Consider the following 21,131-nt stretch of genomic DNA (forward strand, 5'->3'; position numbering starts at 1 on the left):
TTGTATACAATCCTTTACACTCTTTAATGCACACATGGCATATTCAAAATCCCAAACGCAAATGTTACAAATGTCTCTCAGGCATTACAATCTGCAATGGCTGTGCATGGTCTTTCAATAAAACATGCTTACATTAGATCTAGTCTTTGAGCATAAAAAAATAGATGCATCTTACATTGGGCAGACCATGACAGTGGCAAATGTATTGTTTCATTTAAAATGTCTATTAGGTTTTGCAAAAGATACATCTTAAATAAAAAATTGGTGTCCCCAAACCCTCCACTAACACTACCAAGAAAATATGTGTGAACTAATTGTAAATCCAAGGGCATTTAAACCTACTCGATAACTGCCAGGTAACATTACCAGGCAATATCTCATCACGTTGAATTACTCAAGGCTGCATTACAAAGATGATCTGGTAAGCTATACTGTCAACTAGTACCAGTAGATTTGATAAACATCTCAGCAAGGCATCATTACAATGTGTTACTGTCTATATCAAATTAACACTTTAAAAACAATGATTGTGTTATTGTATCATACTGTAACTCAGTGAGGAAAAAACTGACCCAGCTAAGACATGCAACATGAATCATTTCAATTTTAGACATTAGTAGCACTAGAGATGTTACACCAGATTTCTAAAACCATCATAAACTACATTTGCAGGCACAAACAATCATTATGTAAATATATTTCTGATGTTTCACATTTACAACTGCAAAGTCCCTCACCATCTCAATCTTGGTCAGTTTTTATGTAATTCACTTGAAAAGTTTTGGTTCATTCTGCAGAATGTCTGAGTATACTGTACAACATGTTCATCTCTGTAGTCGACAGACACCAAAAAACATAGAGATCCTATTAAAAATAATATTTCATTAGGATTCTCATTCTTAATTCTATGCCAAAACAGGGTTATGACAACCATAGAATAAGAATGAGTAGTAATTCAAAACTGAGTTCTTATTTTAACAATTAATATTATACTACTACATACAGTGCTGTGAAAAAGTATTTGCTCCCTTTCTAATTTTACTGAATGATATCAGGTCTTCAACCAAAACCTAATACAAGATAAAGGGAACCTGAGTGAACAAATAACAATCACTTACTTATTCCATGAACAAAATTATGCTGCAACACTGAATGCCTCTCTGTGAAAAAGTAATTGCCCCTTTACACTCAATAACTAACTGGTTGTGTCAGCTTTAGCTGCAATGACTTCAACCAAACATTTCCTGTAGTTCTTGATCAGTCTCTCACGTCGCTGTGGGGGAATTTTGTCCCACTCTTCCATGCAGAACTGCTTTAACCTCTATGGGATCGGTGTCCCTAAACTGGGACGGTTGTTGCTAACGTGAGCTAATGTGACTAGAATGACAACAGCCAACTTTCCAGGACATAGACATGTCTTATATGGGCAGAAAACTTAAATTATTGTTAATCTAACTGCAGTGTCCAATTTACAGTAGCTATTACAGTAAAAAAAAAAAAAATAGTATGCTATTTATTGAGTGCACAACAACAAAACACTTATCACAGCAACTGGTTTGATACATTCACCTCTGAAGGTAAATAAATATACTTACATTCAGTAATCTTGCTCTGATTTGTCATACTGAAGGTCCAAGAGATAAAATGTAGCATAGTTTTGTTTGATAAAATCAATTTTTATATTAAAATGTTGGAACTGGGTTCTACAGTTTGAACCCCTGCTGCCTCTGGTGGCCAAAATCTAAATGACACCTAGACTCCTATGATTGACCGTTGATGTAAGGTTCTTACTGTGGAATGCCTGGTTTGGTTTTTGCTAGGCATATACAGACCCATGACCTCCAAAAAGTTGACAAGTTTGCCATAAAGCACCTGGAAGCACCTGGATGATCATCAAGACTCTCGGAAGCAGGGCCAGTCCTTGCTGTTCTGCCGCCCTAGGCGAGACCAAAAAATGCTGCCCCTCTCAAAATTAGAAGTCCCAGTAAGCAAAATGTTAAATAAATAAAATAAGTATATATTTCTTGTTATTTGTAAACTCAGGTTCCCTTTTGGTTGAAGATCTGATAACATTCAGTATTAAAAAAAATATGCAAAAATAGAGAAACTCAGAAAGGGGGCAAATACTTTTTCAAGGCACTGTACATATAGTAGCTCTCTACCATAAAGATATCTCTGAATATAATGATATATAAGGCATTGTGTTGCAATTGCACTCAGGTATGTAAAGCAGCTAAATTGCAAACCTGCATTAAACCTGGAAAACAACCCCCATGTGACACGTGAACAGGCATGTCTGTTGTAGTGCCATCATGTGTATGAACGACGGCCTCCACATCTCTACCAGACCCATTTCACTGGGTCACACCATCGTGTTAAATATAGAACATGGTCTTTGGAGTTAAAAGCCTTTGATCCTCCACCAGGCCATTTGATTTACATCACATTATATTGGGTTTTAGCTATAAGTATTGTTTCATCTTTGATTAATGTACAACATAAGATGTTAATAATAGCAATTAGTGAACTGAAGCACTGTCGGTCTAAGACACTGCTCTGGAATGATAGTGTTCCCATTATTCCAGTCATATAGGCCAAATCCCTAACCCTACCCATGTGCCCTTGCTCACTCCCCCCTGTGGATATAAAGAAGAACAAAGGATGTAGGTATAAACAATATGATAGTAGTATCCCCAATAGGATCATAGGCGAAGTGCACTCATCCCCAGATTGTTTACACTTATCATGGCTGCATTTCATTCCAACTGACTAAAGCAAACAATGGCAGGGGACAGAGACCAACTTTTTTGTAATGAAATATAAACAGCCATGTCAGATCTGTAAGGAGGTAGCAAGTCATGGATAACCTAAGGAAAGGGCAGAGGGATTGGGTTTGGAATCAGGCCATAGCCCCGCCTTGCCGGGGGTTCTCCACTCCGCTGGTTGCCACGGAAACGTGATCTCAGTCGGTCTTCCAGACTTTGTTAAGGACCTTCACCACCTCCTCGTAGATTATGAAGACGATGGCTACGTCCATACACACCCTGCCCAGCCTGGGGACTGTACCCTTATAGAACCTGGGGAGAGAGGAAATAATGAAGGAAGGCGGCAAAGAGCAGACAGGATCAATACAATTATATCTGATACAAATCAATGAAAATGAGACAGCAGGTCGAAGTTAGTGTGTACAGAGACACTTACGCTTTAGGTCCCTCATGCTTCATGATCTTGACGGCACAGTCCAGGGTGCTTTTGTACTTGTGAGCCTCCAGACCCTGTTAGTAGAGAGAGGGACAGGGTTTAACTAACAAAACAATAGTATAGTAAAAAGTATAGTAAAAGAGATTCAATTCACTGCAAATGACCAGGTCATTAATAATGGTGGTGTGTACCTGCATCCTGGTTTTGATGACATCCAGAGGAGTATTTCCAAACACACTGACAGCTCCAGCGAAGGCTCCGAATGCTCCCGTGACCAGAGGGTTAATGGCCTTGTTAGGATCTTCACCTAGGGAACAGAGAGAGACAGAGCAGTGAGACACTCTGGATAAACACACACACACACACACACACAGGAGAGAAGGGTTCAAACTCAGTTGATCTCACACACACACACACACACACACCTTTGTACCAGTTCCTTAGAGATGTCATGACGTAGAAGCGGATGGCCTGGTTGGATCCCTGTTTCAGTACCGTGGCTGTCAGACCCTGGTACGTCCCCCTCAGGCCTAGAGGAGACATAGATAACACAACACGTCAACACACAGGTCGGGCTGCCTTCTGAGAATTCGTAGGCGAGCAAGTGAAACTACACTGCCATCCGTTATATTGGCAAACATGCAATTATTGGAGAAAAAAAATAGATGGCCTACGAGCAAGATTAAACTACCAATGGGACATTAAACTGTATTATCTTATGTTTCACCGAGTCGTGGCTGAACGACGACATGAAAATCATACACTGGATCGAAAGGATAGAACAGCAGCCTCTGGTAAGACAAGGAGTGGCTGCCTATGTATATTTGTAAACAACAGCTTTTGCACAATATCTAAGGAAGTCTCAAGGTTTTGCTTGCCTGAGGTAGAGTATCTCATGATTAGCTGTAGACCACACTATCTACCTAGAGTTTCTCTGTATTTTCCGCAGCTGTCTGCATAACACCACAGACCGATGCTGGAACTAAGACCGCACTCAATGAGCTGTATACCGCCATAAGCAAACAGGAAAACGCTCATCCAGGTGATGCTCCTAGTGATCAGGGACTTTAATGCAGGGAAACCTAAATCCATTTGACCAAATTTCCACCAGCATGTTAAATGTGCAACCAAAGGAATACAATTTTAAAAAACTCTAGACCACCTTCACTCCACACACAGAGACAAGTACAAAGCTCTCCCTCCATTTGGCAAATCTGACCGTAATTCTATCCTCCTGATTCCTGCTTACAAGCAAAAATTAAAGCAGGAAGCACCAGTGGTCAGATGAAGTAGATGATAAGATAAAGGACTGTTTTGCTAGCACAGGCTGGAATATGTTCCAGGATTCTTCCAATGGCATTGAGGATTAAACCACATCAGTCACTCGCTTCATCAATAAGTGCATTGATGACGTCGTCCCCACAGTGCCTGTACGTACATGCCCCAACCAGAAGCCATGGATTACAGGCAACATCCGCACTGAGCTAAAGAGTAGAGATGCCGATTTCAAGGAGCGGGACTCTAACCCGGAAGCATATAAGAAATCCCACTATGCCCTCAGACGAACCATAAAAAAGGCAAAGCGTCAATACAGGACTAAGATCGACTCGTACTAAACTGGCTCCGACACTCATTGCAGGACATGCAGACTATTACAGACTACAAAGGGGAGCACAGCAGAGACCTGCCCAGTGACACGAGCCTACCAGATGAGCTAAACTACTTCTATGCTTGCTTCAAGGCAAGTAACACTGAAACATGCATAAGAGCATCAGCTGTTCCAGATGACTGTGTGATCACGCTCTCCGCAGCCAATGTGTATAAGACGTTTAAACAGGTCAACATTCACAAGGGCAGACAGATTACCAGGACATGTACTCAGTGCATGCGCTGACCAACTGGCAAGTGTCTTCCCTGACATTTTCAACCTCTCCCTGTCCGAATCTGTAATACCAACATGTTTCAAGCAGACCACCATAGTGCCTCTGCCCAAGACCACTAAGGTAACCTGCCTAAACAACAACCGACCCGTAGCACTCACGTCTGTAGCCATGAAGTGCTTCGAAAGGCTGGTCATGGCTCACATCAACACCATTATCCCAGAAACCCAAGACCCAATCAATTTGCATACCGCCCTAACAGATCCACAGATGATGCAATCTCTATTGCACTCCACGCTGCCCTCACCCACCGAGATAAGAGCCATACCTATGTGAGAATGCTGATAATTGACTACAGCTCAACGTTCAACACTATAGTCCCCTCCAAGCTCGTCACCAAGTTTAGGACCCTGAGACTGAACACCTCCCTCTGCAACTGGATCCTGGACTTCCTGATGGGTCAACCCCAGGTGGTGAGGGTAAGCAACAACATCTGCCACGCTGATCCTCAACATGGGGGCCCCACAGGGGTGTGTGCTTAGTCCCCTTCTGTACTCCCTGTTCACCCACAACTGTGTGGCTAAGCTCGACTCCAACATTTATCAAGTTTGCTAAGGACACAACAGTGATAGGCCTGATCACCGGCGATGATGAGACAGCCTACAGGGACAGCCTACAGTACCTGGCAGTGTGGTTCCAGGATAACAACCTCTTCCTCAACGTCAGTAATACCAAGGAGCTGATTGAGGACTACAGCAAAGGGGGGAGGGGGGAAAATCGGCAGGGCTGGAATGGAGCGGATCAAGAGTTTAAAATGGTCCACACACACTCGCAGTCGTGACGAACCCCTCAAGAGGTTGAAAAGATGTGTAATGGGCACTCAAATCCTCAAGTTCTAGAGCTGCACAATTGAAAGCATCTTGACTGGCTGCATCACTGCAACACCCACGAACGCATGGCGCTACAGAGGATGGTGCGGACAGCCCAGTACATCACTGGAGCTGAGCTCCCTACCATCCAGGACCTCTATTTCAGGCGGTGTGAAAGGAATGCCCAGATTATTATTATTATTTTAACTTCGGCTACCCAAGCCATAGACTGTTATCTTTGGTTCCGTACGGCAAGCGGTACCAGAGCATCAAGTCTGACACCAACAGGCTCCTGAACAGCTTCTTTCCCCAAGCCATAAGACAGCTAACAAAATGGCTATACAGACTATCTGCATTGATCCTTTTATTTTTACACCGACTCTGCACACTCACAGGTCTCTACATACTCACTCACACACTGACACTCCAACAGCTACATGAGGGGTCTGTAGACACCACACCCTCTCTTCTTTCTGTGGTTCAGGTGGCAGCAATGTTCCTTCAAAAAAATGAGGCACTGAGCACAAACTTGAACGTTGTGAAAATGTGTGCAACTTCCAGCACGCATTTACTGTGAACACTGAGGCTGTACCTGCTTTAACTGGCCAAGTAGGCTACTGTGACTATTTGATAATAATGTAGGTCTACCAGAGTGGCCTATCATTAAAACAATGGAGAAAATGCATCCATAACAATTTAACATGGAAATAGCTGTTCTATCATTCAACCTACAGTAGCAGCCAATGTGCACACGTGGCTACATAAAACTCTTGCTTTGATCTCAAAACAAGCTCATCTACTTACGACCGCTCATGCTGTAAACACAGTCCAGTTCAAAGTAAATAGCACAGATCCATATGTTCTACTTGCATAAAGGCCTACTGCAGCTCAGATCTGGTCTGTGTACACTAGAGTATGGGCGGAGTCGTGCGTGTCAATGCAATAGAATCCTACTCTGATGCGTTCTGCCTACAACAAAATTTGTTTTGGTATATTGCACTGAAAGTGGCTAATATTGCATTGATTTAATCACAATTGCCACAGTAAAGGAAAACATTGATAGGGTTAACAGGGAAAACTCTAGTGGTCACAAAACCTTTCCTTGTCAAGATCACTTTGAGTCAAAACGCAAGCCAAGATCTACCGCTCAGATTTCTTTTTAAACATGACTTAAAGAAACGTAAGCCTGTGCATCATTAACCAATTAAAAACAGTACTGTAGCAATGAGGTTTGTGCAGTAAGCTATAGGCCCAATACATTGTCACCACATATTGGCTTTGCTTGAATTGCCCTGCTGTTCGGGCCATTTTTTGGAGGTAGGCTATATGATCACACCGGTAATAGATCCTTTGATGTATTACTTGTGAGTCACAGCTGAGTGAGCATACATTTAAATAATTCGCTTTTTATTTTACTGGGCTGATGGTGCCTGCATCTAATGGTCAGTCTCAGTGCAGAGAGAACGCAGCAGACTGAGGGTCCCCCTCTCAACATCCCTCTGACCAAAAAGGCAAACAGTCTTCCAGCTGATGGCGAAACTCGAGTCGCCCCACATCATTTTTTGCCTCATGCACAAATTCAAGTTGTTACTCCTATGAACAGAGAAAGTGAAATATTCCTTGAGCCGCTAATAATAAACAACAACGCAAGTCTATAGATACATTTTCCTACTCATTCATTTCTGCTGCAGTGCTTGTTGTAGCGATGAGTTGAAATAGGAAGAACGCACATTTTATGGCTTATAAAATTGTTGAATACAAAGTGTTGACAGTGCTGAATAAGAACTTAAACATGAACACACTCATAAAAACAGCAGCTCTTTGCTGTATTCGTTGACAGCCTCTCTCTAGTCACGGTTTTAAACGTTTTGAAATCTCACAGTATCAACTTTGTTGTAGCCTTTCATGCCTGCTACGTTACTGCAGATACTGTAATCTGAGATTACCAGCAGTAGGCCTATAGAGGACTTGATTAGCTCTCCGGGCCCGCCGGGAAGGCAGAGTTTGTACCTTCAGACACATGAAATGGTTCAAAATGGCAACAGTTCACCTGATTTGGGTGTGCCTACAAACAGCCCCAGACAACAAAAAGAAATAGGAACAGGAATAGCTTTATGTTTGGGTTTTTTACAGAAATGTTTGCCGATCGACTAGGAATGCCTTGGAGATCGACCGGTTGGTGACCACTGCTCTAGTAAGTTGAGTGAAGTTCAATCTCGTGCTTCTCTCTGTGGGCTGATATTTATTCTGTGCAGCAGTCCTGGGGGAGCTGCGAGGCAGTCTCGGTGGAACATTGGGTGGCAGTAAACTCACAGTGTCTGTCTCGTTTCCTTACCTTCTGTTCTGACGATCTCCCTGACTCCATGGAAGAATCCCCGGTACTTTGGGTTGGCTGACGATTGGTCATGGATAAACTTTACCTGAAATGACAAGAGGACAACACAGATTCAAGTTATATGCAGACCTTTGTTTTTTCAAACTAGTAACGTCACACACCGATACATGCAGATAACGGTTTAAGATTTCCGGTTTAAGAATTTAAGACACACACACACACACCTTGACCGTCTCCATGGGGCAGACCACCACCACAGCCTCAGCCACTCCAGCCCCCAGCCCACAGAGAAGACCCCGGGTACTGTCCAGCTTCCCACTCTCATCACGCATCTTATTACTGAGGAACTCAAAAACACCAAACCTGAGAGAGAGAGAGGATGTCAGGGACATTGAAAATGGACCGAGACAGAGGATGAGGCAGAGAGGGACAGTGTGATGTGTGTGTGTGTGTGTGTACCTGACAGCTGCTTTGGGTATGGAGCCATAGAGCAGTGAGCTGAGCCCTCTGTATAGACCTCTCACCCCATGACCGTCTACCGTCTGCTTCACACAGTCAACTACAGGAAGGGTAAGGAAGAGACAGAGAGAGAATCAGATTGAGAGAGGACACAAAAACATATAGTCAACTGCAGATCAACTGCAAATCACTTTTGAGTTGTTTTTTTTGCATGGTGTTTTGTGCATGTTACCTGTGGGACATTCAACGGTATTTTAGCAAGTAACTTAGTGCATTGTACGGGTACAGGAAACTGTTAGTGAGAGTCATGGTGCTAGCAGCCACAGTTAAGTCCAGGAGTGTGAACTCTCAGTACTGACTGACTAACATGTTGTTTCAGACAGACTCCAGGCCAAAGTTCAGTGACTCTGAACATACAGATAACACGGCTAGGCTGAACACACACACACACACACACACAGAGGAAGCTCTGAAGTTCTCAGGAAAGGCGCTGGAACTCACTAGCAGTGTAGTGGTGTGGGGGCTGTGCTTCGGCAAAGTGGGTCTGATTATATCCTGCCTGGTTGGCCCTGTCCGGGGGTATAGTCTGACAGGGCCACAGTGTCTCCCGAACCCTCCTGTTTCAGCCTTCAGTAATTATGCTGCAATAGTTTGTGTCGGGGGGCTAGGGTCAGTCTGTTATATCTGGAGTATTTCTCCTGTCTTATCCAATGTGAATTTAAGAGCTCTCTCTCTCTCAAAAGCCAACTGACATTTACTCCTGAAGTGCTGACCTGTTGCACCCTCTACCACAATGTGATGATTATTATTATTATTATTATTATTATTATTATTATTATTATTATTAGACCCTGCTGGTCATCTATGAACGTTTGAACATCTTGGCCATGTACTGTTATAATCTTCACCCGGCACAGCCAGAAGAGGACTGGCCACCCCTCAGAGCCTGGTTCCTCCCTTTCTAGAGAGTTTTTCCTAGCCACTGTGCTTCTACATCGGCATTGCTTGCCGTTTGGGGTTTTAGGCTGGGTTTCTGTATAGAACTTTGTGACATCAGCTGATGTAAAAAGGGCTTTATAAATACATTTGATTGATAGAGCCGCTGTTTTAATACACAAACATTTCCACTTTGGACTTCTCCTATTGATTTACAGATCCCTTGCTCAAGGCTTTTTATTAATCTGACATGTAAGGCCTACTGTAAGGCCTCATGCAAACAGCTGCTGACACCCACACAGTATTCAAAAGCATGTTGTGTCTCAACGATGGCGGGCACAACACAAAAACCTCAGATGATGTAAATAAAATATGGTTTAAGCTACAAAATATGCGAATATGAGAAGAGTCTAAGTTAATGCGTTAATTCCTATCTTAAAAAAATAAATGATTAAACAGTTTGACAACCCTGTTTTTTTTAGCTTTTAAATTATAACAAACTCAACGTTTATAACAAACTCGTTTATCTTTTCCAGTGATGAAGACATGGATGTCTCATGGTAGGGTGGGCTATGCAAAATGGGTCAACTGAATGTTTTGGCATTCGGGTCCAAAAAGTCACTTTAACCTTCTTTCCTGGGTAAACATGTATGGAAAGTTTTTGTTTAAAACAAATGGGATGCTGTCAAAAAAACAAATATTTCCCTCTCCTGTTTAGGAGCAACTGTTGGCAAGATGTATCAGTGCACCTGGTCTGGAACCAAGAGGATCCTTAAACTTCTTAGGGCTGAGATCCCGCTAACGGGATCGATAGGACAACAGCCAGTGAAAGTGCAGGGCGCCAAATTCAAAACAACAGAAATCCCATAATTAAAATTCCTCAAACATAGAAGTATTTCACACCATTTTAAAGATATACTTCTTGTTAATCCCACCACAGTGTCCGATTTCAAATAGGCTTTACGGCGAAAGCACCACAAACGATTATGTTAGGTCAGAGCCAAGTCACAGAAAAACACAGCCATTTTTCCAGCCAAAGAGAGGAGTCACAAAAATCAAAAATAGCGATAGAATTAATCACTAACCTTTGATGATCTTCATCAGATGACACTCATAGGACTTCATGTTACACAATACATGTATGTTTTGTTCGATAAAGTTCATATTTATATCAAAAGATCGCAGTATACATTGGCGCGTTACGTTCAGTAGTTCCAAAAACATCTGGTGATTTTGCAGAGAGCCACATCAATTTACAGAAATTCTCATAATAAATGTTGATGAAAATACAAGTGTTATGCATGGAACTTTAGATACACTTCTCCTTAACGCAACCGCTGTCAGATTTCAAAAAAGCTTTACGGAAAAAGCAAACCATGCAATAATCTGAGTACAGAGCTCAGAGACCAAAGAGTTTTCCCTGTTAACCAAAGATATCCGACATATTGTGCAGTCAACAGAAGTCAGAAATAACATTATAAATATTCACTTACCTTTGATGATCTTCATCAGAATGCACTCCCAGGAATCCCAGTTCCACAATAAATGTTTGTTTTGTTCAATAAAGTCCATCATTTATGTCCAAATAGCTACTTTTGTTAGCGCGTTCTATAAACAAATCCAAAACTCACGAAGCACGTTCACTAGTTGCAGACGAAAAGTCAAAAAGTTCTGTTACAGTCCGTAGAAACATGTCAAACGATGTATAGAATCAATCTTTAGGATGTTTTTAACATAAATCTTCAATAAATGTTCCAACCGGAAAATTCCTTTGTCTTCAGAAAAGCAATGGAACGCGAGCTATCTCTCTCACGAAAGAAACGTCATGAGCTTGTGGCAATCTGCCAGACCACTGACTCAAAGAGCCCTTATGAGCCCCTCCTTTACAGTAGAAGCCTCAAACAAGTTTCTAAAGACTGTTGACATCTAGTGGAAGGAAGTGCATTATGACCAACATCCCACTATATCTTCAATAGGGAATGAGTTGAAAAACGACCAACCTCAGATTTCCCACTTCATGGTTGGATTTTTTCACAGGTTTTTACCTGCCATATGATTTATGTTATACTCACAGACATCATTCAAACAGTTTTAGAAACTTCAGAGTGTTTTCTGTCCAAATATACCAATAATATGCATATATTAGCAACTGGGACTGAGTAGCAGGCAGTTTACTCTGGGTACCTTATTCATCCAAGCTACTCAATACTGCCCCCAGCCATAAGAAGTTAACAGCTTCTACCCCCAAGCCATGAGAATGCAAACAAGACAGAAAATTAGCTAATCAAACAGCTACCAGAACTACCTGCATTGACCCTTTTTTGCACTAACTCTATGCACACACACTGGACTCTACCCACGCATAGTAAAACTGACAACCCAATACACACACTACATACGCTCACATGCATACGGATGCCACACACACACGCTTTAACACTCACCACATACAGTATACTGCTGCAACCTAGTCACTTTACCCTTACTATGTACAGTACCAGTCAAAGGTTTGGACACACCTACGCATTGAAGAGTTTCTTTATTTGTGCTATTTTTTACATTCTAGAATAATAGTGAAGACATCAAAGCTATGAAATAACACATATGGAATCATGTAGTAATCAAACAAGTGTTAAACAAATCAAAATATACTACAACATTCTGCAGCGATACGACATTCCATCTGGTTTGCACTCAGTGGGATAATCAATTGTTTTTCAACAGGACAATGACCCAACACACCTCCAGGCTGTGTAAGGGCTATTTGACCAAGAAGGAGAGTGATGGAGTGTTGCATAAGATGACCTGGCCTCCAATCACCCGACTTCACCCCAACTGAGATGGTTAGGGATGAGTTGGACCGCAGAGTGAAAGAAAAGCAGCCAACAAGTGCTCAGCATGTGGGAACTCCATCAAGACTGTTGGAAAGCATTCCTCATGATGCTGGTTGAGAGAATGCCAAGAGTGTGCAAAGTTGTCATCAAGGCACTTTAAAGAATCGAAAATCTATTTTGATTTGTTTAACACTTTTTTGGTTACTACATTATTCCATATGTGTTATTTCACAGTTTTTGATGTCTTCACTATTATTCCACAATGTCGAAAATAGTACAAATAAAGAAAAATCCTTGAATGAGTAGGTGTGTCCTAACTTTTGACTGGTACTGTACATACTACCTCAATTACCTCGTACCCATGCACATCGACTCGGTACTGGAACTCCCTGTATATAGCCAAAAATGTATTTTTATTCATTGAATTTATTCCTCATGTCACTTTCTATTTAAATGAATACAATCTTTAACTCTGCATTGTTGGAAAAGGACCCGTAAGTACGCATTTCACTATTAGTCTACACCTGTTGAAGCATGTAGCATGTGACAAATAACACTTGATTTGAGATACCCACCGATGCCTTTATATCTGGGAGGGTTGGCCTTCTCATCCAACTGCAGCTGAGTCTTCACATACTCTGTAGGGAATGTAATACAGATCTCTATTCCTCCAGCAATACCACCTAGAGAGAGAAAGGGAGAGACAGAAAAGTTATGGTCGTTAGGCGGATCTCTATTCCCTCTGCTCCATCTGGAACAACAGACAAGTTCAGTTAAAGGCTTGTGTCTTCTCTGCTGTGGCTGAATAGATGGCATCATTTTATGTATAACGTTATTACTACATTCACCAATAAAATACAATAAAGTATCATCAGTGTCTCAAAAACATATTTTAATATTTTTTAAGTCCTCTTAATCAGTTTCTCTGTAACTGTAGTTTTATCGGTAACCTCCTGGTTCCACCTTAACAGCCGGAGCTCCACACATCTGCAGTTGAACCGCTAACATAAAAGAGGGCTCTGATTGGCTGAGCTGGGATTCTGTCCACAGGATACGCCCCTCTGCTCTGATCAGTGCGGGTGTGATTGCACTGACATAGAGAGTTAAGACGTCAGTCAGCATGTTTCAGTTCGGAACTCAGTTAGCCGAACGAGTTTGCTCGCATTACTCCCTTAAAATACCTTTGTTTGAAAAACGAGAAAAAGTACTGCTTGTCCATTTTGAGACGCCGTAGCCAGTATACACTTAATATATAACTAATCCAAGAGAACTCAAGAAATCTGTAATTTATTTTGACGTTGTTTGCCGAATAGATCTTTCGCGCAGTTTTACAACTAACTAAGATGTTTGGTGAATGAAAACGAGTCGTCTCTCGTTGAATAACAACAAACTTTATTGAAGAATCCCTACTGTTAACTAATCACAGACGAAGGGGCGTAGACTTCGGATCCAAACTTCGGCTTGCCTCCAGAAAAAAAAGTGGTGAGCCCGAACAGCCGAAAAACCCTCACCGAAGTCCATATGAACAAAGACGTCACAAAATATGCACAAACTCTACCGAACTGTTTCGGCTGAGAAGCATGTGGACGCCTCTCTCACACAGATTCGTCATAAACCGATAGAGTTTGTCGCTGGCAACAAACAAACATAGCATGCTCAACCACTGATCTCTAAACAGTTAACTGAACAATCCCCATTTGAAAATCTGTTTGATTTGAAGTGGGGAAAGCTGACCCTAATGTGTGTGTGGGAAACGTCCTGGTTGAGTCTAAACATCAACCCCATGCTGATGCTTCTGAAAGAGACATTTGTTGAGGCTCTGGACTTCAGCATGCCTTTCACCTCTCCACACAAGCATGCAGGGTGGTCAGTCCCACACAGGAATAGTCATGCAACACTTCATTATCCACAAGCACACACACAATTAGTCCCTCTTAGTAGTGGCATGTGGGTAAAAAAAAATATATATTTATTTTAATCACTTGGGAAGCCGCCCCCCCCCCCCCCCCCCCAAAAGCCATATTACAACCTACACTACATGACAAAATGTGGACACCTGCTCGCCGAACATCTCAATACATAATCATGGGCATTAATATGGAGTGGTTTCCCCTTTTGCTGTTATAACAGCATCCACTCTTCTGAAAGGCTTTCCACTAGATGTTGGAACATTGTTGCGGGGACTTGCTTCCATTCAGCCACAAGAGCATTAGTGAGGTCGGGCACCGATGTTGGACGATTAGGCCTGGCTTGCAGTCGGCGTTCCAATTCATCTCAAAAGTGTTCGATAGGGTTGAGGTCAGAGCTCTGTGCAGCTCAGTCAAGTTCTTCCACACCGATCTCGACAAACCATTTCTGTATGGACCTCGCTTTGTAAACAGGAAAGGGCCTTCCCCAAACTGTTGCCACAAAGTTGGAAGCACAGAATCATCTAGAATGTCAATGTATGCTGTAGCGTTAAGATTTCCCTTCACTGAATCTAAGGGGCTTTGCCAGAACCATGAACAAACAGCCCCAGACCATTATTCCTCCTCCACCAAACTTTACAGTTGGCACTATGCATTGGGGCAGGTGGTGTTCCCATGGCGTTTGCCAATCCATGATTCATCCGTCAGACTGCCAGATGGTTTAGCGTGATTCATCACTTCAGAGAGTGCGCTTCCACTGCTCCAGAGTCTAATGGCGGCGAGCTTTACACCACTCCAGCCAACGCTTGGCATTGCACATGGTGATCTTAGGCTTGTGTGCGGCTGTTCGGCCATGGATACCCATTTTATAAAGCTCCAGAGGAACAGTTCTTGTGCCGACGTTACTTCCAGAGGAAATTTGGAACTCGGTAGTGAGTGCTGCAACCGAGGACAGGCTATTTTTACACGCGTCAGCATTCGGCAGTCCCATTCTGTGAGCTTGTGTGGCCTACCACTTCGCAACTGAGCCGTTGTTGCTCCTAGACATTTCCACTTCACAATAACTGACTTGTTGGAAAGGTGGCATCCTATTAAGGTGCCACGTTGAAAGTCACGGAGCTCTTCAGTAAGGACATTCTACTGGCAATGTCTATGGAGACTGCATGGCGGTGTCCTCGATTTCTATATACCTTTCAGCAACGGGTGTGGCTGAAATAGCTGAATCCTCTAATTTGAAGGGGTGTCCACATACACTATATACAGTGCCTTGTGAAAGTATTCGGCCCCCTTGAACTTTGCGACCTTTTGCCACATTTCAGGCTTCAAACATAAAGATATAAAACTGTATTTTTTTTGTGAAGAATCAACAACAAGTGGGACACAATCATGAAGTGGAACGACATTTATTGGATATTTCAAACTTTTTTAACAAATCAAAAACTGAAACATTGGGCGTGCAAAATTATTCAGCCCCTTTACTTTCAGTGCAGCAAACTCTCTCCAGAAGTTCAGTGAGGATCTCTGAATGATCCAATGTTGACCTAAATGACTAATGATGATAAATACAATCCACCTGTGTGTAATCAAGTCTCCGTATAAATGCACCTGCACTGTGATAGTCTCAGAGGTCCGTTAAAAGCGCAGAGAGCATCATGAAGAACAAGGAACACACCAGGCAGGTCCGAGATACTGTTGTGAAGAAGTTTAAAGTCGGATTTGGATACAAAAATATTTCCCAAGCTTTAAACATCCCAAGGAGCACTGTGCAAGCGATAATATTGAAATGGAAGGAGTATCAGACCACTGCAAATCTACCAAGACCTGGCCGTCCCTCTAAACTTTCAGCTCATACAAGGAGAAGACTGATCAGAGATGCAGCCAAGAGGCCCATGATCACTCTGGATGAACTGCAGAGATCTACAGCTGAGGTGGGAGACTCTGTCCGTAGGACAACAATCAGTCGTATATTGCACAAATCTGGCCTTTATGGAAGAGTGGCAAGAAGAAAGCCATTTCTTAAAGATATCCATAAAAAGTGTTGTTTAAAGTTAGCCATAAGCCACCTGGGAGACACACCAAACATGTGGAAGAAGGTGCTCTGGTCAGATGAAACCAAAATTGAACTTTTTGGCAACAATGCAAAACGTTATGTTTGGCGTAAAAGCAACACAGCTGAACACACCATCCCCACTGTCAAACATGGTGGTGGCAGCATCATGGTTTGGGCCTTCTTTTCTTCAGCAGGGACAGGGAAGATGGTTAAAATTGATGGGAAGATGGATGGAGCCAAATACAGGACCATTCTGGAAGAAAACCTGATGGAGTCTGCAAAAGACCTGAGACTGGGACGGAGATTTGTCTTCCAACAAGACAATGATCCAAAACATAAAGCAAAATCTACAATGGAATGGTTCAAAAATAAACATATCCAGGTGTTAGAATGGCCAAGTCAAAGTCCAGACCTGAATCCAATCGAGAATCTGTGGAAAGAACTGAAAACTGCTGTTCAAATGCTCTCCATCCAACCTCACTGAGCTCGAGCTGTTTTGCAAGGAGGAATGGGAAAACATTTCAGTCTCTCGATGTGCAAAACTGATAGAGACATACCCCAAGCGACTTACAGCTGTAATCGCAGCAAAAGGTGGGGCTACAAAGTATTAACTTAAGGGGGCTGAATAATTTTGCACGCCAATTTTTCAGTTTTTGATTTGTTAAAAGTTTGAAATATCCAATAAATGTCGTTCCACTTCATGATAGTGTCCCACTTGTTGTTGATTCTTCACAAAAAAATACAGTTTTATATCTTTATGTTTGAAGCCTGAAATGTGGCAAAAGGTCGCAAAGTTCAAGGGGGCCGAATACTTTCGCAAGGCACTGTATGCAAAAGTATGTGTTGAGAATCTTACGTTGTTTGCTGTATAACCTGTTAGGCCTATATATATCACGGTCGCAAGGCATAGGAACTAAGGCCAAGGAAATAAGACACAGTGTTAGAATAAATTCAACCACACCTTTGTTTCATCACAAAACTGGAGTGCAACCTCTGTCCGTTGAAGTCCACAAAGCATATTGCATGTAACAAATAGCTACATGACCTACAGCACCCTAACCCTAGACATCCAGATTGCCTCCCACAATTTTCAAATGTTCCGGCTTAACAAGTCTGCATGTAACAGAAAACTTTAGTTTGGCATAGAGGAACTATGTCACTTCCTTAACCGCTTGAATAAAAAACAAACTAGTAGCTATCAAGATGGAGATGAGTGGTTCTTTTTAATGAGTGCATTTCGCAAGTGGCTAGTTTACATAAACTAGCTTCACCTAAAACCACTTTCTGGCACGTGTACCTCATGATTTGTTGGGAGAGTTGTCTGTCTGAAGTGGGCCCAGCCCAGAATTTTTTTCCCTCCCCTTTTCAAAAAGATGCCTAGAGTCAGTTTTTCTCATAAGTAGGCTCATGTTCATTATCTTGTTATTACACAATAGGCTAGAAATTCTGCGCAGTGCACGGCTCTTCCTGTCATAACGCTACATGTTTTATCATTAGACATGTCCAATTGTTTCCTCATAACAGGCCAGTCATTCATTCCCTACTCTACTATTCTAAGGAAGCAGTGAAGGAAGCAGGTGTCAGCTGAATTATAAAAAGGCACACAACCTGAGAGATAAGAAGCAAGCCAAACGACTGCATGTTTCACAAGATATAACTTAATCTGGGTAGATGAGGGTGTGTAGAGTGCCATAGTAATGCTCAACAACATTACTAATTAATTTTACAGCACATTTTATTAGGTCTCAGAGTGCTTTGCATTCTATGGGGGGTAATCAAGTTCAAAAAGTGGACTGAAGAGTGAACATTGAAGGTAAATTATAACCCCTCGACCCGCCAGCATGCGCCCCCGGTCTGGTGAAAGGGTGTTGTAAACCAGCTGCATGTGTGCCGTGTGTGAAGCATTGTGTCTGTGCAGGAGTGTGTGTGTGTGTACAGTGTGGGCAGGAGTGTGTCTGTGTGTGTGCTCTCTGAACTGCAGAAGTGTGTGCAGTTTGTGCTGTGTCATCATGGCTCATGGATTCAGGCAAACAACACTGTACTGCACTGCAGGCCTCAGCCTCCTGTCAAGCACTCACACTACTGGGTGAATCTCACTGGTAGTGTAATAGGTTCCCTGTCATCTCCTTTCCTTCATCTGGTTTGATTGTGAAAGCACTTCCTGGTAGACATCCATCATATTGCTCTCATCTATCCTGTGAGCGCAAATGAGTAGGCCCCGATAGCTTACAATTTACTCCAGGTGAAAGCGTAGTTGCTTGACAAGGATAGGCTGATAGACATGGGAAAACAGGCCTGAAACATGTGCCAGAGAACTGAGACAGACAAATGGTTTATATCACCTGATAGGAGAGGATAGTTCTACTATATCAAGGAATTGGAATGGATCAGTGTTCACTTGTTACTCTTGCAAGAAGCAAGATACAGAAGCAATTTACGCAAACAAACGAGTTATCAACCATGAATGCCCTCAATAATGCGGCGCCATGCATTGTCCCAAAAGAGACAAACTAAGTAGCGCAACTGCATTCAAGGATGCACGTGCAGCAACGGTTCCATCTAAGGACCTTACTCGTCAGGCTGCATGCAAACCTTGACACGCCTTACTAGGGCTACAAACCTCTACACAGCTTTGGAACACAAGGACATGGTTGGCTTGGATTTTGTACCTCTGTAGCCTAGCTTTACAGTGTCCGGCACATCCCACTCAGTGCTGTGAGAGGAGTCTGCCAAACTCCCATTCATAAGCCATGATGACCACACTCTGCTGGACTAAGGGAAAGGGGGCTTTGGTATGATCATGGGGTCAGGAATTACCAGAGAAAAGGACCATGACACATCTAATTAACTCTACACACCCTGGAACTGACGACTAGAACAAAGCATGTGTCCTTGTAGAACAGGAGTGATCTGTATTGAAACCCAGACAAAAAAACGACCATGATTTGGAGGATTTTAACAAAATGTTAATCATAGAATGGTCCTTTGGAGGAAGGATTGTTGACACATTTTAATCTAACAGCATAATTGAGAAATAACCTGTTATTAACCTAAGTTTTAGCCATACCAAAGCCTCCATAATATTTTGTGTGTTGATGCTACATAGCAAACAAGATTGTCATATGAAGCTTTACGGCTTGCTCTGTAATAGTAGTAGTAGTTCTTACATGAATTTGAATGTTTCAAAATATAAAAACATGAATATTGAAAATAAACCATAATTGAGTCAGCAAATCTTTCAATACATTGTCATAGTAGGCAATGTAACCAATCACAGCCCTCCGTTTATCATTGCCCACTCTGGAACTTTAATATGCCCATAGACCAGCGTTTCCCAAACTCGGTCATGGGGACACATTTTGTTTTTTGCCCTAGCCCTACCCAGCTAATTCAAATAATCAAAGCTGGATGATGACTTGAATCAGCTGTGTAGTGCTAGGGCAAAAACCAAAACCCCTTGGGGTCCCCATGACCAAGTTTGGGAAACGCTGCCAAAAAGTATATTATGTTCAACAATATATTTTTAAAAATTGCGAAGTCAAACATCTTATATATTCATGTTTATTTTACTATACTAATACAGTTCTGTAAGAACGTTTCTATTGAAATCAGTATACTACTCATATTACAGAGCAAGCGGTAAAGCTTGATATGACACACATTTTAGCTTTGTTGCGCCAACATGGAGTCTTAAAGGAGGCCTGGGTATGGCCAAAATGTAATAAATATGCCAACTTTTATTATTTATTTCTTTATTATGCTTTTAGATACAAATGTCAAATATATGTCAACAATCCTTCTTCCAAAGCACCATGCTATGGAATACACTTTGTGAAAATCCCCCAAATCATGGTATTTTTTGTCAAGGTTTCAAGAAGAATAACAGATCACTCACACAGACAAGTTGAATCAAAGGTTAAAAGGGCAAATTGATAGTTCAACAGATGCAGCCAGTTCTCCTGAACTATAGTCAAAATGAGGTGTGCACTTTGGGAGTGCACAATTTGAAGACAATCCAGGCATAGACATTGCAGACAATTTTTTTCTTCCAAACAATTGAATACTGCCTTGTATTCCTAAAGTCTCATATGCATTCAATAATTATCATATTGCAGCTCCATGTGTGCGAGCACACACACACACACACACACACACACACACACACACAGAAGGCAGGCTGCAGATTCATGCCACTCCTCAAGTTCCACAGTGCATGAAGACAGTACATCGCACTCAAAGGGTGACTAGTTACTTTTGAATCACAAACCTCCCCCATCAGTCACAAAAAACAAGGCATATGACCAGATACACAATATCTCATGCCAAAGCACATTGGATACTTACTTGGCACTGGTGCCGTTTTAGAGGTGGTTTGGACACCCTGTCGAGCACAGGACATAATTGTGTTGCTATATTGTGATCAAATGTGCCTTACTCCCTAGCAACGGACACGTAGTTCATGAAGAAATTAAGAAAAAAGGCTGAATAGATTAGTAGACTTAAATAATTATTTACTACACTAACAAAGTTCACGTTGCCTCCCATGGCAAGCTCTATACAGTAGGCAGGCAATAGTGTTGAAATATCTTGCTACAAACTGACTGCCACTACAAAAGTAAAAATAAAGTCCTGTATTATATATTGTATTGTCACAGTGACA

The 21,131-nt window shown here is 42.0% G+C and overlaps 1 protein-coding gene across 3 annotated transcripts in view; it reads right to left on the reverse strand.

Moving 5' to 3' along the window:
• LOC110523827 (tricarboxylate transport protein B, mitochondrial) overlaps positions 1-21,131 on the reverse strand; it is a 25,264-nt gene continuing 4,133 nt past the window's right edge. For 2 of the 3 annotated variants that reach the window (XM_021602880.3, XM_021602879.3), the window contains exons 2-9: positions 13,090-13,197; positions 8,745-8,844; positions 8,510-8,648; positions 8,286-8,370; positions 3,627-3,731; positions 3,393-3,508; positions 3,202-3,275; positions 1-3,077 (exon numbers count right to left, since the gene is read on the reverse strand). In XM_021602880.3, coding sequence (XP_021458555.1) covers positions 2,963-3,077; positions 3,202-3,275; positions 3,393-3,508; positions 3,627-3,731; positions 8,286-8,370; positions 8,510-8,648; positions 8,745-8,844; positions 13,090-13,197 — 842 coding nt within the window. In that variant the 3' untranslated portion in view covers positions 1-2,962. Of the gene's footprint in view, positions 3,078-3,201; positions 3,276-3,392; positions 3,509-3,626; positions 3,732-8,285; positions 8,371-8,509; positions 8,649-8,744; positions 8,845-13,089; positions 13,198-20,815; positions 20,853-21,131 lie in introns of all 3 variants that reach the window. The other variant, XM_021602881.3, reaches the window with a different exon arrangement.

Source organism: Oncorhynchus mykiss, chromosome 5 (assembly GCF_057628025.1).
Source record: "Oncorhynchus mykiss isolate SJ-2025 chromosome 5, ASM5762802v1, whole genome shotgun sequence".
NCBI classification, from domain to species: domain Eukaryota; kingdom Metazoa; phylum Chordata; class Actinopteri; order Salmoniformes; family Salmonidae; genus Oncorhynchus; species Oncorhynchus mykiss.